Source organism: Convolutriloba macropyga, chromosome 5 (assembly GCF_964194025.1).
Source record: "Convolutriloba macropyga chromosome 5, txConMacr16.3, whole genome shotgun sequence".
Classification (NCBI taxonomy): Eukaryota; Metazoa; Xenacoelomorpha; order Acoela; family Convolutidae; genus Convolutriloba; species Convolutriloba macropyga.
The window spans coordinates 59,974,238-59,995,591 of record NC_134472.1 but is presented as its reverse complement, the minus strand read 5'-3'; the positions used below and the strand labels follow the sequence as shown (position 1 = coordinate 59,995,591).

General features: G+C 34.9%; 1 protein-coding gene across 2 annotated transcripts; it reads right to left on the bottom strand.

Moving 5' to 3' along the window:
• Positions 1-618: 618 nt before the first annotated feature.
• On the bottom strand, positions 619-20,583 carry LOC142340140 (uncharacterized). Of its 2 annotated transcripts, none has more exons than XM_075390613.1 (6): positions 20,395-20,583; positions 14,519-14,648; positions 12,301-12,506; positions 10,275-10,558; positions 5,065-5,180; positions 619-1,168 (listed from the first exon to the last, which is right to left on the bottom strand). In XM_075390613.1, exons 1-6 carry the CDS (start codon positions 20,564-20,566, stop codon positions 634-636), a joined length of 1,443 nt encoding a protein of 480 aa, XP_075246728.1. In that variant the 5' UTR covers positions 20,567-20,583; the 3' UTR covers positions 619-633. The 2 variants fall into 2 exon arrangements, with proteins under 2 accessions (XP_075246728.1, XP_075246729.1); XM_075390614.1 differs by having other exon boundaries at positions 619-1,159.
• Between the last annotated feature and the right edge of the window lie 771 nt (positions 20,584-21,354).

The following is a 21,354-nucleotide window of genomic DNA, read 5'->3' as shown; positions in this document are numbered from 1 at the left end:
AAGAATCTTGAAATTACAGATCAGCAAAAGAATAATATAAATTTGATTGTCGAAAATCTTAAATTGTAAAATACAACAAGAGTATTCAGTTTTACCCTCATGCACGCGGCCCGGAGTGTTCAAGCACAAGCTTGATTTTCCTTAATTTGTTTTGATTGTTTTGATGACTTCTGATTTGTTTTGATTTGTAAAATTTGCGGGTTTTATGTTTTACCCACTTGTGCAACCTAGCAATTCATTGTTATCTGGAAATCTCTTGTGAATAAGTAGTAAACACGTGTAATTTAATTCAATATTTATCGCGCAAATATTATCGCACAGCTGTTATATCTTTTCATAATTCCAGGTCTACACTAGGGTTACAAGAGAACTCGGAAGGTTTGGAAGAAGCTCGGAGATATTTATGTTTAGTCGAGAGCAAAATTATATAAATTTGTGCTCACGTTGCTCTCATCTGCTCTTACTTGCAACACTAGTGTGCCTACTGTTACAACTTCGGTTCTCCAACTTGGGCATCTCTTTCAACCCATTTTCCCATTATGCGCGATTTACATTTGGTTGTTGTCCTTCGGTTTTCTAACATGTGGATGTTTGAAGTCATTTTGTAGAATTGAAATATCCTAACATTTGTGTTTAAAAAGCATTAGTCATATGAAAACTGTTCCAAATGAAAGTCATCAAAATGCAGCTTCCAAAAAGCTTAACCGGTAGAGATAGCCTAGTAACAGAGATTGAGGGGAGTAACCATATTTTAGAAAACTGAGCTATCAATTCAAAATTGTAAACGTAAAAGAAAACTAAGGTACACTCATAGTTTGGTGCCAAACTGTCATTTGTGTTCTCACCTAGTAGTTGTTCGTTCTCACGGGCTTCTTGATCTAAGAGTCGGTTCATGTTCAGAGATACGCTCGCGGGTTCTGTATGATGATGTTTTCTGCGGGGGAATGCGCTGTTTCGCAACACCTGTTGGCTATATGGCGCCTCTTCGCTCTCGTCAGCTAGTGAAGACGTTGTTTGTGGAGTGCTCTCTTTATGGTTTGCAGAACGCTGTTGTGAGTTAGGCCCAGTGTAACCCTCTTTTTGATCAGGTGTTGCCATATTGTTCAAATCCTCGCTTGGACTTTCATTAGTATTTGACCTCCTTTTGAAGAAACTGGACCTAATGAAACTTAAAAAGAAACTTAAATGAAACTTAAATGAAACTTAAACCTAATGAAACTTAAATGAAACTAATGACCTGAAGAAACTTAAAAACAGTCTCTGTATAATTTGTTATCAATTCAACAGCTCAATTTTCATTCATTTCACTTAGTCTGTATTAGATTGTCTGCATTTATCAAAAAATCTTCAAAAAAAAATCGATAAATTCTTAACGAAAATATGTTGCCAATTCGTTAATTCTAGCCAGGTAGAAAAAACAGGTGAGCACAAGAAGAGCTGTTAATGCTTATGGCTTCTCAATGATTTAACATCAAATGCTCCATTGATTCATTCTGATCATTTCGTTGACTGAAAATGTGCTGCTTTAAAAAAAGTGATACAGTCGTTATGACTTGAAATAAGTCGAGAATCAGAACAAAAGATGTAAACCCGGGCCAAGGAATTTGGCCAATATTATGTAAGATCAGCGGCAACAAGCGTTGACAAGTCGGAAAACTCGCCGCAATTTTCATACATAATTTTGCGTTGAATGTGTTGAATTTGAAGACAAGACTTCAACGCATTCAACGCAAAATTATGTAAGAAAACTGCGGTGAACTTTCCGACTTGTCAACGCTAGTTGCCGCAGATCTTAAATATTTAGCGTTGAGTTTAGCGTAGATCTTACATAATTAGCGTTGAATTTAGCGTATATCTTACATATTTTTGCCTTGAATTTAGCGTTGATCTAACAAAAAATCAAAGCGTCCAATTGAACTATTAAACTCCAGTTGCGTATGGGACTCGAACTGCTGACCTCCTGTTTGCTTGTCGCCTCTTCTACCATTGTGCCACAGTACCTTGAATTCCTTAAGAGCCGCAGTTCATATAAAGCGTAGATCTTACATATTTAGCGTTGAATTTAGCGTAGATCTTACACATTTTGCGTAGTGTTTAACTTAGCATATTCAACGCATTTACCATGTGAGGCGTACTGGGAAAAACGTAAATTTTTTTGAAAAGTTTTGAAAAAAATCTGAATTAATAAAATGGTCTGAAATGGTTTTTACACCGTAAGAGAGCACTCAAATGTTATTTATTGCTGACTTCATTTTTCTCACTTGTGCAGTATAGGGGTCGAAACAGTAAAAAAAATTGATTTTTCGAAAAAAAAACTTGAAAAATTTGAAATCGTAACATGGTCTGAAATGGATTTTGCACTATTAAAGAACACTAAAAAGTGATTTTTTGCTGACTTCACTTTTCTCAACTGTGCAGTATAGCAGGTCGAAACAGTAAAAAAAGTTAATTTTTTGAAAAAATTTGAAAAATTTTAAATCGTAAATTGGTCTGAATTGAATTTTGCACTATAAAAGAGCACTAAAAATTCTTTTTTTCTGACCTCATATTTCTCACCTTTGCAATATAGTGTTCGAAACAGTGAGAAAAATTGATTTTTTGAAAAAAAAACTTGAAAAAGTTCTGAAATCGTAAAATGGTATGAAATGGATTTTGCACTATAAAAGAGCACTAAAAAGTGATTTTTTGCTGACTTCACTTTTCTCACCTGTGCAGCATAGGGGGTCAACACATTTAAAAAAATCAATTTTTTGAAAATAAACTTGAAAAATTTGAAATCGTAACATGGTCTGAATTGGATTTTGCACTATAAAGGAGCACTAAAAATGATTTTTTTTCTGATCTCATGTTTCTCACCTGTGGAGTATAGGGGTCGAAACCGTGAAAAAATCGACTTTTTGAAAAAAAAAACTTTAAAAACTTTGGAATCATAAAGTGGTCTTAAATGGAATGGGAAGATTAGCGTTGAATGCGTTGAATTTATGTAAGATCAACGCTAAAATTCAACGGTAAATATGTAAGATCTACGCCAACATTCAACGCAAAATTATGTAAGATTAGCGTTGAATGCGTTGACTTTATGTAAGATCAATGCTAAATTCAACGCTAAATATGTAAGATCTACGCCAACATTCAAAGCAAAATTATGTAAGATTAGCGTTGAATGCGTTGAATTTATGTAAGATCAATGCTAAATTCAACGCTAAATATGTAAGATCTACGCCAAAATTCAACCCAAAATTATGTAAGATTAGCGTTGAATGCGTTGAATTTATGTAAGATCAACGCTAAAATTCAACGCTAATAATGTAAGATCTTAGCCAAAATTCAACGCAAAATTATGTATGATTAGCTTCGAATGCGTTGAATTTATGTAAGATCAATGCTTAAATTCAACGCTAAATATGTGAGATCTACGCCAAAACTCAACGCAAAATTATGTAAGATTAGCGTTGAATGCTTTGAATTTATGTAAGATTAACGCTAAATTCAACGCTAAAAATGTAAGATCTACGCCAAAATTCAACGCAAAATTATGTAAGATTAGCGTTGAATGCGTTGAAATTCTGTAAGATCAACGCTAAATTCAACGCTAAATTTGTAAGATCTACGCTAAAATTCAACGCTAAATATGTAAGATCTACGCCAAAGTTCAACGCAAAATTATGTAAGATTAGCGTTGAATGCATTGAAATTATGTAAGATCTACACTCAGGCGTAGATCTTACATAAACTCAACGCATTCAACGCCAATCTTACATAATTTTGCGTTTTTTAGCGTTGACGCCTCGCCAAAATTCAACGCAAAATTATGTAAGATTAGCGTTGATTGCGTTGAAATTCTGTAAGATCAACGCTAAATTCAACGCTAAGTAAGTAAGATCTACGCCAAAATTCAACGCAAAATTATGTAAGATTAGCGTTGAATGCATTGTAATTATGTAAGATCTACACTCAGGCGTAGATCTTACATAAACTCAACGCATTCAACGCCAATCTTACATAATTTTGCGTTTTTTAGCGTTGACGCCTCGGCCCGGGAAAGACAATATTTGAATTGTCACTGTTTTACATTAATTATGCCAACCGATATATGACAAAAAGTCAACTTAACGATAAGATACCAATGGTATAGCTGCTAGGTTGAGGTCCCAAACCGAAAGTCGATATATGCCCAGACCCTCCCAGACAGAAAGTGTCTATGTCCAGACCGTCCCCGGCAGAAAGTGTCTATGTCCAGTTTTTTTGTGCGTTCACCAGACTTTCGTGCGTTCATGTCAAGACTTTTATGCGTTCACCATAGACTTTTGTGTCTTCACAAATTTTTATTCGTTCATGTCCAAACTTTCGTGCATTCACCAGATCATTTTTGCGCTCACCGGACTTCTTTGTTTTTGCCAGAATTTCGTGCGCTTTTTTGCGGTATTTCGTGCGTTCATCAGACTTTCGTTTGTTCATCTGGGTCTGGACATATCACACTTCCGTCTGGCACTTCAACCTGGGATAGTCTGAGCAACACAGCTACCGATGATTATAAATATTCGGGTTATTTAGCATAAAACCATTTCACTTAAAATAATTATTGAAATAATTAAAATCATATGAACATCATCGAGTAACTTCAATATGCACGGAATAACGTTAAGGATGCTACAGATGAAGCTCATAAAGCTTTATTTTGAGTTTTAGGATTATTTTTTGTAGATTTTTTGGCCTTCGGGAATATAGCTAGTTCTAGAATTTCAATAGTGACCCTTTAACTAATCCCGATTAGCGCTGGAGGGGTAAACAAAGCTAGCGTCTCCGTGTCCAACTTTTAGCTCGTGCCTTTACTTGAGCTAACTGTACTACTTTCAGGTATGTTTGAGGTTTCTCTTTTCTGCACCAAAGTTCAGTCAGTTCTCTCAATAGAAATTAAGCGTTAACCACCCCCCCCCCCCATGGAAGGCCTCGGAGCTTTTTACGCTCATAGCTTGTGAGACTTTTTGTGAGTGTCATGTGTATTCTAGACATGATTTTCCAACATGATTCAAGAAAAAAAATCGAACTGTTCATTCAACTCACCTTAAGTAGATGCCTAAAAATATTGCTACTGCACAACCAATGATCAGAATTGCCGTGATGGTTAAGCTCAGCACCAGTTCCATTGTTGTCCACTTAGCTTCGATGTTTACAGGTGGCTGAAAAAATACCAAGGCAGTTGTATTTTAAAATGGACATCAAATAAGTTCACACCCAGTGAACTGAAACTTGATACACCGCCCTGGTCGAGGTGTGCGCTCAAAATCGTCCTGGTCAGGACCACTCCAGACCGAAAGTGCCTCTGATCAGACTCAAGCGCGCTCGACAATTTCCATGCCTGATTTCTTGAACACACCCACCTGCGTTCGTATTTGTCTCTTATCAGACTCGCATTCGACAGCTTTTCTGTGCACGAAAAGACCTGCTCGAAAAGATCGCACACCTCTACCTGGGCCTTGATTAGAAACATACCAAATCTTGATAAATCTTGCCAAGATCTTGACATGGTACTTACCATGGAAATATCAAGATTTGTACGTATTTGCAAGATCTCTGCATGGGTATCAAGAAAAAATATCTTTACAAGATAACCAAGAAAGATTATCCATCACATGGCAAGGTATACCAAGTTGTAAAAATTAATTTCGATCAGAAAAAATATAAATTTGTATCAGGATTTGTCAAGATTTTGTCAAGGGCTGTCAATGAGTTTTCTCGGTTTACATTGATAAGATCTTAACAAGATGTACCAGGAAACATTGGTGTTTCAAGTTTTTAGCAACTTGTTCCAAGTTTTATAACAGATATCAAGATCATGCATGTCTCATCAAGGTGTATCAAATTACGGTTCACTGGGTAATCTAAGTCAAAATTTCATGATGAATGCAAAATGCGCACAATTAACTTCAACCGATTGAAATTCTCATTTTTTTAAAAAAAAGAACTAGTTTTGGGATAACTTTTTATCCCGCAAAAAATTGGTTGTTAAAATCAAAGGCTTTATTAGACAGTAAAATTAACCTGTCATTAATTTGATTACTATTAATGGACAAAATCACGACAGCGATTTGATTATCTCGTCATTTTATAAACAATCCTCTATTTCTTTTTTATCTTCTGAAAAAATAAACTCTAGGTGCTGATTGTCATTACTTTTACGATGACACCCTTTTATCAATTTTTTGAAAAATATCCTCTTTCGACGGCAAGCTAACCCGAACCTAACGTCAATTCAGTATCAGTACTGGGCACGTCTATTTGCAATTCTTATATCAATACTGCATCAATGCTATGACCATGTCACTTTTTACACTTGCTAGTCTAAATGCAAGTCTTGGCCAAAACTTGGCAAGTCTTAAAAACCCAAAAGTAGCCGGAAAAAACGTCAAAAATATCCAATCATTGTCAAAAATAAACAAAAATAAGCAAATATAAACAAATGTCAAAATCAAGGGAAAACGTTAAAAATAGCCAAAAAAGTGTCAAATTCAACGGGGAAACGTTATAAAGAGTAGAAAAAAGTCAGAAATAGCCGAAAAACGTCAAAAATAGTTTAAAATAAACGCCAACAAAAACCGGGAAATGTTTAAAAAATGCCGACATCAAAACGTCAAAAATAGTTGGAAAAAATGTAAAAAAAAAACAAAAAATTGTCAATAGTATTCCTAAAAACTAAAAAGATGCCAAGAAAAGTCAAAAATAACTAGAACATGCCTGAAAAGAGCAGAAGAAACGTCCAAAATTGCCGGAATAACGCTTAAAAATATCCAAAGAAAACGACATAAATACCCCGAAAAACAATAAAATTAGCCAAAAAAAACATCAAAAAAAGCCACAAAAAAAGTCAAAAATACAGCCGCGAAAACGTGAAAATAGCCAAAAATTAGAATTGCCCATTTCTAAAAAGAAAAAGATTTAAGACTTGCGTTTAGACTTACCTAGTAGTGAGTTAGACTTGGAGTTGGGTATAGGAAATTAGTTCTACATCTCTTCATAGCATTTTTAAAGGATCAAATTTCTACCAAATGAGATACAAAATGTTCAGATTTGTTGCATTTCCTGCCTCTGAAAATGGAACATTAAGCGATAACCAAATGTTCAAAATACACCTGACTTCAGACAGTATCTCGGTAAACATAGAAACTTGTTAAAGGTGCCCATATTTAATGTTTTTTCACTGGCTTTGTAATGCCAATTTTTGCAGAGACTTTTAGGCGATTCATTAGAGTTTTGTGCGCAGATAATTTTTTGAACTTCTTATCTGACATTTCTTCAAGCGCAAGACCTTATCCAAGAAATGTGCATACTTTATGAAATGTGCTGGTTAATATGATTGACAAATTTTGGCGGTCTTTTTTTCATGTCTGCTGAATATGTCACATCTGGAGCTAGAAATCCATCACATCTGGAGCTAGAAATCTATCAGTTTTTTCTAACAGTTACTGGAATTTTTCCGTTTGCGCCCATCAGTACGTTATGCACCCCCCCCCCCCCCCCAGCTATAGAGCACATGCCATTACATAGCAAATAATTATGTAAAAAATTGCACGTGCGTCAGGGTGTGCAAATAAAATGCATCCACAAAGCTGGGGGGCACAAACGGAAAAGTTCCCAATTACTAAGCCTCCTCATGTACTTGCTATTTTTCAGTTAAAAGATCAAATGTTTGTTTTGTGATCTTTGATGAGCTCACTTTTGAACCTAAATTGAACTGTGTCTCACAACCAACAATTCTTATTTCTGTCGATGATGTCTCTTTCAGCATCACTGAGTTTTAATTTTTTCATAGGTAGCATACCCAAAATCTTTTAAGCAATTATAATTTCCTGTTCCTGCCTGCGTTTCCTGTTACAAAAAAAATTGATTGAGGTTAGTTCATTTGACTACTTTTCTGAAACCTAAAATGAAAAGATCTATAGCCCAATCGAACCAAAAATGATACAGATTGCCAAGACATGTAACATATTTTATCTATTAAGAGATCTTGGGATGTCATATAGAGAACTTTTTAACCTGATTTCTTGTTAAGATCTTGTTACGTTCTTATCAAAATACATGAAAAAATTTTTTTTGGCTCATCTTGCTAATAATCGAACCTATTTTGTTTCCCACCTCGTATTTTTGTTCCCCCGCCCTGTTTTTATGCCCCCAGTTACAAAATATGTTATTGTTATATGGCACGTTACTATGGAATCATATAGCACGTATGCCCACTAAGCTTCGGGGGGAGAGGAGGTGGGCAAAATAGATCTAGTTCATCGTAATGCAGTATTTTATCGAGTAATTTGGTTCAGTGCCCGGACCGGAGTCTCAGAGTAAACCAACGCTGAATCAGGACTTTCCATAAAGCGATTTTACTATAACATGTTTCTGACCAAGTCACTTTTTACCATGATCAGATTAAAACTCAGAGTAAAAAAAATTACACTGTTTTACACGCTTTTTGCATGCATTTTTAACGGATAGTGCGACACGTTTGCCAATTTTTGCGATTTTCGAAAATTTTGTTTTCAAAATTTTCCAATGTTTTTTTTCTATGATTTGACTCGGGTCAGAAGAAAACTATGGTCAAAAAAAGTATGTCTAGTGAAGAAACATGTAAAAAAAACGTACAGTTTTGTCTGTACAGAATGAGAGGTGAATCAAACCTTAAGATACTCTGTTCAGTACTGATTTAAGGTGTTACTATTGGATATCAATGAATCAGGACTGATTTGCTCTGACACTAGGGTGGTCAATACTTAGAGCGAGTAGAAATGAGTCCCAATGAAGAGGCTAGGGTTCAAAAGCCCCGGCGTTCAAATATATGCAATTTAGCTGTTTTATTTTTTTTTAATATCCATGCGAAGATCTTGCAGGTTTGTATTTATCTTGCTTTTTGTGTATGTATTTCTTCAAGCGGCTATCAAGTTTTGTTCCACTGAGAGAGTGAGAACCTTGAAAGCAGTTTTTTATAGAGTAGAATCGTATACCTAGAAAAATTCATATACGAGGGAAGAACGTCAATAATTTCAAAGCAAACCCATTTCTTTTCTTATAGTATTTGAAATCAATGCAACTATTTGATAGAGTTTTGATCTTCGCTAAATAAGAGAGATCTAACTTCCTTGTATATTTTTGGCTGAGGAAAAATTCTTTAAAATGTAAACAAATCTGTCATGTCTCAAAAAGGCTTCACCAGCTCTAGTCAACTACCAACGACAAAGATTTTAGTTTACATTTGAAAAGATTACAGGGTCGCTAAATTTCTAATGCGCCACAAAAACAGAAATGTTGAGGGAAGATGCCATCAAATGACAAAATTGAACCTAATGCAGTCAGGTCATCACGAATTCAGCCTAATATTCTATTAAAGAGCAAAGGAATTTTTTACTTTAGATTTCTGAAAAGTCTGCTATTAGTTGTATCTGTATTTGAATTCTAGTGGCCTTGCTAGAGGTTTACTCTTCATTTAATGCTTCTCAAAAATTTTGAAATATTTTAGACCTCAGTGGCGTTGTGTAATTAAGATTTCTTTTGTTTTTCTTTTCACCACTAGTTGTTTAAAATTGCTAACCGGTAAAGTTTTAAAATGTGACTCAAAATTTTTGTTTTACCAATTCCATTTTACCCAACCTGTCATTTTACCCAACGCGATTTTACCCAATGCATTTTAAATAATGCCAATTTACCCAATGCCATTTTACCCAAATGCCATTTTACCCAAATTCAACTTGCCCAATCCTCTTTGAGCTTTCCGTTCAACTATTCAATGGTTGGTTGTGATAGTTTCAAATCAAGTCCCACGGGCCATTTAATTAAATAAATTAAAGTTGACATTTGGGTTAAATGGCATTGGGTGAAATAGTAGGTTGGGTATAATGGCATTGGGTGAATGGAATAGGGTAAATTGTCTTGACACCGTTCTCATTATACTGGCTATTAGTCTAGAGCATTCCGATCGAGCTGAGTCGTAAATTATAAAGAAGTTATGACGATCATGATTTGAAATGTTGAAAAAGAAACCAGAGCTCGCACTCATTGATCCTATGGCCGAAGTAATTGTAATTACTGTTATCACAAAAACCCCGTGGTTGGAGAAAACTAACTACAGCTACTCAAATACCGATCTTCCACATTTCTTTGCTCATCATTATAAGTAAAAGCGTTCAAAAGTGTCAGAGAAAACGAAAAACGCTGAATGCTTTCGAGCATTGCTTTTATGATTTTATATTTTTTATGGTGACTAACGTATAAGAGAGTTTTAAGCTTACGTTTGGTGTAGCCCGAGGTTCCTTCTGTGGAAATAAGTCATCATCCAGGTGACCAAAACCTGTTCCATGTTCAATCGTTGATTCTATTTCATTCTCTGTGACGTAATCGTAATCCTGAGTCATATTGCATGTGTGGGGCACCCTTGTGACTGATTCTAATTGGCATCCACTACTTTGAATCTTAATTGTGTCCAGACTACACAGCATATGGAATCCAGGGTAACTAACTGCTGGCTCATCTCTTTGGGGTCTAAGAGTGATCATCTCCACTGAGATGAACGTGTCTGGAAACATTATAACACCATGAGAAAACAATCGCCTGGAATCAACAATCGCACAACAGTCTGGACATGAACTCTCAAAAAGTTTAATTTTAGAGCGCACTGCTGGCTCATCTTTGTGGGGTCTAAGAGGGATCATCTCTCCTGATAATAAGAAGTCTAGTAACAAATTTGAATTAATTCTAGCCTCTAATTAATTAAGTCTTAATTCTACTGCATTGATTTCAGTAAAAGACACGTGAAAGAAGTTTCATTCTATCATGGCTCACAAAAGCAATAGAAATTTTTTGACTGCTGGACATATATCGTTTTGTCCCTTAATAGGTGATACATGGCTGCTAAAATGTAAATATAATAGAGATATTTCCATTATAATCAAAAAAATTGAGATGATCACGATACCGAAAACTTTGGTTTCTTTTCGGCAGCCTGTCCACACAAAATCAAACAATTTACAATTTTCGATGTAAAAAGCAGCAGGAATTTTGAAAGAAAAACATTTAACACAAAATTTGTCCAATAAGTTTTGAACACAAAGTAAATTGCTCTGAAACGACCAGTGAGCTGTTGGCTTTTTTTTAGCCAGATGGGCATAGGTAAGTTGAATTTGGAGAGCTTCAGTGGGTTTAATACATGTTACGAGGAATGGGGATTGGGCGTTAGGAGAGGGTTGGAGGCTGTGGCGAAGGAGGGATGGTTAAGGGTTACAGATGGGGTGTGAACAGAGTGAGGTTCATGCGTGCTGGGTGAAGATAGAATGAGACGGGGGTATGACAGGGTGGATTTGTATGAAGGGGTCCAAACGGGCAACAAAAAAATCTGACTTGATGTCTTCTGGGTGGCTTCGGAATTGTAGATTCAGATTGTAGTAAAGCGCTAGAAGAGCATGCGCTGGGAGACGGGCTCTTAGTTGTACCTGCTTATTGCCTATTTGAAGAAAAGTCAGAAAAAAAGTAAGATAAAAAATGGTCACATGAATAATTGCAAAAAAACCAACGCAAAACTTCGTGCCTGAAACCTGAAGCTTTAGTTCCCTCAAAATGATGAAAAAAAACAATAATAGATCACCCCCCATAGTTTTTTGGGTTGGCGAAAATTTGCTATGAGGTTGATTGCAAGAATTTTAAGAAAAATCTGTCTTCTAATAAAGAAAAACAGCTAGAAAATAAAGAAAAAACAGCTAGCTGGATACTTTTTAAATGGAAAACGTTTTTTAAAACCTGCTTGCATCTAAGAAAAACCGTTTAAATATTTCTGAAACTCAAATCTCGTGGATATTCAGGATTTTGCCCGGAGTCTGATGACAGAGCAAATCAGCGCTGAATCGGTCTAAAGACATTGTTTTTTTTCTGGATGGTCAGTCATTCATGTTGAAGAAGATTTAAGGAATAAGACTACAGAGTCTGAAAGGAAAAAGTATTTATATCTATATTTTATGTACACTAAAGTAGGGAAGAAATTTGATGAAGTTACAGAATATCAAGCGGATATATAATTCATTTTTATTCGCTGAAAATTATCATTCTGCTGCTGTCGGTTTTCTGCTACCAATTGACAAAAACATGGATGGAGGTTCGTTCTCATGTACTCACCGAGTGTGTCTATATGTAAGTAAGCCAAAAAAGATTTTTTTTCTCTCCACTAAAGTAATTAATATAACCGGTTTGGAAAATGGGCTGATTTGTGTATTGTGAAATTTGATAAAATTTACAATGTAGGCTTTGGAGATAGCTCCTGATGGTTACCTTGTGAGAATGAGTCAATTTCATCTCCCAGATCCATACACATGAGTAGGCTCTCCAGTCGGTTTTCGTTAGGAGGCACTGCTCCCAGCAGGAGGTGTTGGAACATAAAGTTCATGGATACAACCTCTTCTCTCGTAGAATACATTTCCTCCTTCCTTACAAATAATTGCACTCCGTAGAAGCCCGAGTAGTGCTCTTTTGGCGTCCTAAAACAATTTGACACATTAACATCCTAATGGCACAAACAGGCGAGTTTTTTCTTGTGCTGAAGTCTCGCTTCGAAAATGTTAGCTAAACACATCGCCGTGAATTTTATCCCGAATGATTTGGAGGGTCGTTCGCAACAGTTATATACAACTAGATTTTTGTCATTGTTTTTAGTTGGGTTTGCCCTCAGTAAATGAATTAGTGTTATAGATTACTGATAAACTAATGCAACATACAGCTCCTGTCTGAAGAGCAGGTCATGCAATTGCAAACACATATGTTTTTAACAAAGAGACATACACAGGCTAAGGTCGCAGACGGAGAGTAAAATTGTCCAAACCATCCCAGACGGAAAGTACCTATGTCCCGACTTCCGTTTGTTCAAAAGTATTCTTTCGTCCATTGTGCGTTCAAGATTGCCTCAATTTTTGGTATTATTCACAATTTCGTGCGTATCAAAACAAAAATCCTGTGCTCAAAAATTGCTCACTGCCTCAAATGGCTTAGAGTAAGTTTTCACAAGTTTTTCCCAGAAGTGCCAGGGTTCTTTATATGGACAGTGGCATCGAAGTAAACGATACATCTTGATATCATCGAGATAGTACCACAAATTGGTAAATGCACAACGTCAAATAAGCAAATAAACTACAATAGACAGCTTTCGTGTGAGAGATTCATCAAAGTGGTTCTGCACATTCGAAACCAAGAAAAAAGCGTGCTACCTCTACTGTCGTTTCTGACACAGGATCTTTCTTTACTATCACTTTTGATCAGGACACCAATTGCAGTTAAATCAAGCCTGATCTCTGGTCAATGCCTGACCACAACTGATTTCCAGAAGTGTGCCTTGCCTAACCAAAGCGGGTGGGGAGAATAGAAACATACATTTCATTTGTGGCAAAATGAAATGGACTGATGAAAAATGATTCATTAAACTGTTGATCTCTTGTTTTGTTAACTATGTTGATTTTCAACTTACATTTTTTATATTTTAGAAAATTCCAGAAAACAGTGTTTTGAGTTCATTTCATTGTAAAAAAAAAGAAAACTTTTTTGTATACAAGACACCATTATTTACGGTTCTTTCATATTGAAAAACAGTAAAATTTTAAATTACGAATTTTTGTTCGTTGATGAAAACACCATGCCTAAAAGGTATAAATAGACCATGCTGGACCCAAAAGAGCTGTCGAAATATTTTTGTTAGACTTGTCATGTTTGGTGTCATGTTTCATGAATCTGCATTTTTGCCTCAAAAAATTTAGGTGCATGCGCACACCATTGCACACAAGGTAATTAGGATTACAATCCTTTATCATTTGCGGTTATGAAAAACTTTATGTTATCGAAATCAACTGGAAAATGGCACATTTTCAGCATGGCTATTGTGAAGAAGTTCATTGCATTTAAGCTACTCAATATCATTCCATCAAGTAATATGGCAATATAGTTCGGCTGCAATGACTGTTTGTCTTAAGAATTGCAAAACTTCGTACGACTTTTCACAGTTTCTCAAATGTGTTTTAAAATGGACTGCAGTGGTGCAATGCTGTTTAATGTCGCTCTGTTGCTGCTTCAGTAAGTGCGGCAAAAACAAAATGAAGTTTTTTCCACCTATGCGAAAAATGTCTTATGAATAGTCTTACGCTAGAACCAGGAAAATACCAAGCTCGGCCCATAAAAAGACTTTTGCTAAGAAGCTCGATTGTGTAACTTTGGTAATTTTTGACCCCCGTACTAGACTATTTTTGTCTTTTCATAAGCCTATGTCTGGGCTAGGGTGTTTTCAGATCAAGCTGTTGCTTTTTCGTTTACATTTTTGATGGTTTAATTTAATACTTTACATTTTGAAAAAAAATACATATTAGTTCTAACTACTATTGTTAGTTGCAATAGCATTACATTTTCATACTGAATAACGCTAAATTTTGCCCGCCAGAAAATTTATGGAACAGATTTAATCAAGCAAGCTCAAAATCTTCATTAAATAGGAAATTGAGAGTGTGCTTACGGTTTGAGACCCTGAAAGCAGAGTCTATTGTTGTCCCTGTCCATAGATATAGATCCTTCAATAAAGGTGACTTCTAAGGGGTTGATGTCAACTGAAGTCAACTCTATTCGACATCTGTCCGAAGCAAAACCTATAATACACAGTCTTAATGTCCGTTTTCTCGCTTTTTCTGACTCTTTTTCGTTTGTGCCTCCCTCACCCTAAAGCCTACTGGATGTAAATTTTTGGCAACAATCAAGCACCATATTTTTTGATATAATGATTTTACATGTAATAGCACGGGCTTTGTAACTGTGGGGCGAAGATTCATGCTTTATGGCTTCCTTCGGATGGCTTTCGAGTGGCATTCTTTCAAGATTATTGCACGGTCGTGCAAGGTTTACATTGAAACCCGCCGGGAAGTTATTGGGCGGACGTGCACAAAAATTAAAGTCACACTTTTCTTTACTTTAAAGTAACTCTTTGCAAAACTCTTCCTTTCAGTTTAAGTGAAAATAGTGATTTGCTCAAAGTGTGACATCAATTTTGCAATTTTTTTCAACTCATTTTTCGTTTTGGAAAGTTTATTCGACCGATCTTCTTCATTCTTTTCTGTATTCTAATCCGAAGATAATAAATCATCAGAGAAGATATTAACTGCCAAAAAACTGTTTGCTGCCCTATTTATTGCAGTGAGTCGGAAAATAATGCTTTTTTCGATATACCACCCTGTCAAACAGAACTCTACATTACAACAGTTTATTTTTTAAAAAATTCGGTAGTTTCAGTTTTCCTTTCCATAATCATGTAAAACGCATCAGCCTCAAAATTGCGCCTTGTCTCATATTGAAAACGTTAAGCAGATATCATAAAATCAAAATTATACGAAGAGATTAAAGATGCATGAATATAAACGTCTGTTAAGTTTCTGAAACTAAAAAATATGAAAGAGCACGAGAGATAATACCGAATATTTTGCATCCACTAAGCGGACATTTTCCAGCCCAATATAGCAGATACATTTGCAGCCCCAAAGTTTGAGTTTTTATTTAACACCATCGCTCTGTTTACTTCTCACCAGTACCCGGATGACAGCAAAATTCAAAGTGCGTTCAATGTAGTATCTCAAAAAGTAAGTTTGATGAGCCCAATTCTCGTAGTCAAAAACTGCGAAGGTTGTGTGAAATCAAAATTTTCCCATGCTTACTCTATATAAAACACCTTTTTTCAATTTATGTATTAACTTGAAACTCTCGCTATTTTAGGTTATGATAGTTCAAAATCTTTTTCATGTCTTTCACAGTCGATAAGGAAAGTGACTTTATGTGTATCGCAAAGCTTAAACAAGTCTAAGGGACTCCAAAAATGCGTGGGAGGATTGATAAAAAGAAGAGGCTCCGTTGTGTGCGTTCGCACATAATGTTCCGACCCGGCTCAAACTTTGGCTTAATTTTCTATTAAATGAGGAAGAGACAGAAAATTTTCAAAAATGCAAACACTCTTCGAAAAAAATGGTTAATGTGCAATTTGTCTTAAGTTCAAACCGATGATTGAATTATTTATTGCCGCAATGGAGAGCCAATGATACCTGCTATTAATAAAACACGAGACAGGACAAACAAAAATAAAAAAAGACATCAATTCCTTTCGAACTCAAAATAAGTTTCTTTTTAAAAAACAATAGCGAACAAGTTCGAAACACATCAAGTAAAACCTGAATTTGAAAAATCAACTGATACTTCACCTCAAAACAGTTATGATATTTTCTTAATGTGATCTGCAACAAAACAAAAAAAACAAAAATGAAAAGAGAAAACTCAACAATCAGCTGTCAAATACAAATACTAGATAAAGTCTTATATAACTCTATCGAATCCCTTGGAGACATTTGTTAAAGACAAAAGAAAAAATTGGCACCATGGAGAGCCAATGGTACTTGTCATTGATGAGATATACTATCAAAAAACAATTTCTGTTTTTAAAAACGCTTAATAAAAAATTAAGAATTGCAAAAGACAAAACAAAACTAAATAGTATCAATTAAACATCAATCAACATTTAATTGACATCAGCAAAAAAAACATGCATGTATGCCTCCCGAAAACATGTAGGACCGATCATTTCTGAGACTGGATAGCAAGTAGACATAAAAAGAAAAACAGAAGATTAATATTTAGTTCGTTTTTTTTTTAAAAAAAACCATAAGCTCTCGACTCAATTTAAAAGACAGGTTTTTCATACGTCCATACAGGGAGTAATGGAGAGCCCTCATTGTCAAGCTTTCGTTATAAGACTACAAAAGAAAGTGACTTAGTAAGCTGTTAACCGAACACTTGATCTAAGATTTGGAAGAAAACGGTGTCGAATTCGTTAAAACCATGAGCTATTAGTTAAAAACGTTACGTATAATTAACTGTTTTTAACATCTGGCTAGTAGAAATTAAGGGAACTATCTTGGTTGTTGTACTATCACACAAAAAAGGAGACAAAAAAATTGTAAAATGTGTATCAAATTATATTGCCAGTTAATCAAATCACAAACGATTTGGGAAAAATCAAATTAACCAAACTCCACTAATAATCAAAAACGACCAAAAGATAAAATTTTTCTTCAAGAATGAAGATGTAAGCTGTGTTCACATTAATGACTATGAAGCAAATTGTCAAAAATGAAATAAAAGAACATCACTAAAATTTTTCGGTTTTTAAACCAAATGTTTAAGTGTTCTGAAGAGTTTTAACCTAAAATGTATCATTTGAAACAACTATGACACCCGAAAACATGTGGGACAGGTCCCTCCTGAGACTAGGTAACAAGTAGAAAGAAAAAGAAGGAAAAGAGTGAAAATTTTTCTTTTAAATCTTTGAATTCAATTTAAGAGTCTATAAATTATTAACCCTCAACTGGAATCCTTTAAACAACTCTTTTTTACGTCCATACAGGAAGCCATTAAGACTTCTTGTTAACAAGATTTTATCATAAGACTACAGTAGAAATTGACATCTTAAAATCAAGCATTCAGTTGAAATTTGGGAGAAAACAGTGACGAGTTTGCTAAGACCAAGAGTTGTTCATTAAACCCATTTTGTAGAAATGGCTTGTGATCATGTGGCTGATGGAACCCAATGGAACCATCATTAATGCTGTAGTATGACACCAAAACAAAAAATTAGAAAGATAAATATGGTCAAATGTTTAGAAAAACATAATAACATATAACCCAATACAAAACATTTGCGAAAACTCAAAATAACGGAGCCACAACACCACAAATAATCAAAAATAAATAATAAAATATGAAGTTTTCTCTCCAGAAAGAAGATTTACGCCGTGTTTACATTAAAGACTATGTAGCAAGTTATCAGAAATGAGGTAAAAACTCGACCAAACTAAAAAATTTTATGATTTCTTTTAAACCAAATTTTTTCATGAGTTATAAAAATCCTAAAATTTTAACTATCGGAAAACATTTTTAATTGCTTGGGACGCCGATTATACCTCAAATTAGTGGACATTAGGTCTTAAGACAACATATTAACAAGGACTACGGAAAGAACTAAAAACTCAACCAACGATGTTACAAAAGAACATTGTTGAAGCCTATAATAACATAAAAATCATTCGATCAGATTAGGACTGTTCAAATGAGGTTTTTTAACATCAATGAGCCCTCGCTTCAGAGGAACCATGCTAAATAGATAACAAAAGTGTCCCCAAGCAATTATCATGATGAATTCTTTTTTAATTCTGAAAGGGTATAGCGTTATAACCATTAAACCACCAGGCATCCGTTTCAACATGAAGACAGTAAATGTTTTTGATCTTCCAAAAGTGATGGCAAATGTCATTCCTAAGTCGAAAATAGAAGCTGTAAAAGAAACAGAAAAAGGGCAGAAAAAGTAGGTCAATTTTTTCAAAGTCATTATGTCATTAGCAATCCACTGAAATCATAAACAACTACTTTTTAAGTCTGCAAATGAAGCCACTGAGACCCATCAGTTTCTTTCAAAAGTAATGTGACCTGTTTTAAAAGTGATAATCGGACAAGGCAAAAAAACAATTAAATTTCGCGGTTTCCAAGCAATGAAGCCAATGAACAAAAAAATAAGTCTTAGAAAGATTTAAACTTGACTAATTGGAATGAAAACGCAAAGTCCGTTTTCTGATGCTAAGCAACAATTTTATAGAATATCGATTTAAGCGGCCAAGATTAAAAGTAAACAGATTTTCTTAAAAAAAACTATTATTGTTGTATTCTAATAAATAACAGCCATTAGATGACAACTGAAAGCATTATATAGGTTCAATTATTATTTGGGGAAGCCAACTAGATTTTTTTAATGATGCCCAGTCATGAGACCTTAAAAAGACGACAACTGCCGGCAAAAAACAAGAATTTAATTCTAATTTAAGGAATAATTTTGTTGCTGTCATAGACACCATGAATTTTTTTCTGAAAACGTAATATATGATCATGGAATCTCACATTGCCAAACAAAAAGAGTGCATGATAGTTGAATTTTGATTGGTTTGAACGTAGAAAAAAAACAAAATTTGCTCAATTACTTTTTAAAAATGACATTGCCTCAACGTAATCAAAATCTTTTAAAAGTAGAAAACCACAAAAAGACGAAAACTATTAATAATGCTCTAACGCATTCAAAAATAACTACTAGTTATTCCATTTGTAATCAAAATAGTTTGGCAACAACAATGTCAATATATCAAAATTGATTGATTCCTTTCCGTAATGATTGTTTTAAGATAGCGAAAGATCATGCTAATTTTTTTCCAAAACCCTCGTAAAAGAAACGGAAGTAGGTCTAGCCTTCTTTTGTGTTGATTGAAACGATTGTCGGAAGTTTGAGGCCCGTAGCTCCGGCAAATTTGAAAAAAGTGTGCCGAACAAACTTTTGGTTACCTTTTTGATGAAATCAGGCTAAATTTTGAAATAGTCATCAATTTTTAAACTAAAATAGTCAAAAGAGTAAACAACCCTCAGTTGGATCTATGAGCGAAACCAGTAGCACTGTTGTTAACAAAATTAACAAATTCCAACAAGTCTAACGAAAAATTGAGCCGAAAATCAGCAAACTGTGAACAAAAACAAGGGATAACATCCAATGTTCAGAAAATATTGAGCCTCTATAACTGACGAGAATGAAAACGAAGTTTAAAAAAAATTAATTCAATATTTTATGCTGTACGGACTTTCTAATGGTACCAATAACAACTCCCTAATGATACAAATTTCATCTCTACTTAAAAAAAAACCATTTGAAAATATAGTTCTTTCCCCTTCTAAAGTGGGTTGGAACAAAAAGATCCAGAAAAAAAAACGCCATTATAGAAGCTGATTCCAGCGTTAAGTTGGTATTGTACTTTCATAGAATTTTATTTACCAAAACGCTTTTTTTATCTCTTGATTGAGAATTATTTTACCCATCCCACGTTACGTAATAAATTATTAAAAGAATTTTTGGTTCACAGATAGAAAAGATGAACAACGCAACCATTGAGGACGAATTTGCAGCTTGCCTCTAGAAAATATTCTCAATTCACTTTTTTGGTAAAAATTGCTACTCAAGGGTGGTAAAATTGAATTTTAATGGCCAAATTTAATGGAAACCCGTTTTTGAAAGCCCTTCTCCCGTGTACTAAGATTCATAAAAATGCAATTCGCTTATTGATACAATTAATTTTACTGGCCTCTTAAATATATCAATTCAAAACTGGTAACGGCTTGTAATGACTAATTAACCCCAGTTTTGATTTGTAAAAACTAAAAAAAAATAACGAACGTTACGCGAAAAAAAAGTGTTTCTTGATTAGCTTATTTTAATCGTTGCAATACGGTTTTATCAGCTTCTCAAAAGAGAGTATTGTAGATACTTACTGTGGCAGCATCCGTTCTCAAAGAAGCACACTGCCTTTGAAGATTCGATTTGATTCTTCAAACAAGCCAAGTCTGGTTTGATGTGCGTGGGTTCAACAGCATTTAACATCTGCGCTGTACGCAAAGTCAAAACAATCAAGAACAAAAATGACGAATTTCTAAAAAGGTTCATTCTTTACCCCTACACAGTAACAAGACTAATAGAAAAGTAATGAAAAAGAGAGAGAGTTGGTCAGTAATAGTGATCACGATTTTGCATATAATTCTCATAGATGAGTCATTCTTTTTTTCTTTGTCCAAAACGTACAAGTATGTTGTCATAATACTATACATAGCTGATCATATATGGTAAACGTGACATTGTTGAACACGCCTTTCAATCAAACGCTGTAACAAAGTACAACAGTCGTGGAGTTTTTTCTCTTATTCAATTGCAACAAAATGTCGACTGTATAATTGCAGCAGCTGAAGGTGACTATGGCTGAGTAATTATTGTTTCTCCATTTTTGGTTGTACACATCATTATTTGAAGACTGATAATTAAAACATGTGAACGGGGTCAAGCTTCTGGTTTTCCTATATTTAAAGATACTCAAAGATTTAATCCATAAATACATTGCAAACAAATCTCCCCTCACATACTCTGGTACTCCTAAATACTCAATTGGACATAACAAAACTTCGGATCTATTCTGTTTTGCAACCCCCCCCCCCCGAGCTTAGTGGGCTTATAGCTTATATCTTTTACCCCCCCCCCCCCCCCAGGCGCACGTGCTATTTTTTTTACATAGTAACGTGCTATATAACATCCTAAAATTTGTAACGGGGGTATGCGTAAAAAAGACTGCGGGGGGGGGGGGGGGGGGCGTAAAAAACACTGCGGGGGGGGGGGCAGAGTAGATCCAAAATTTCTTCTGTCACTCGAAAACCCCCCTCTCCACTCCCGTTTTTAATAATTCA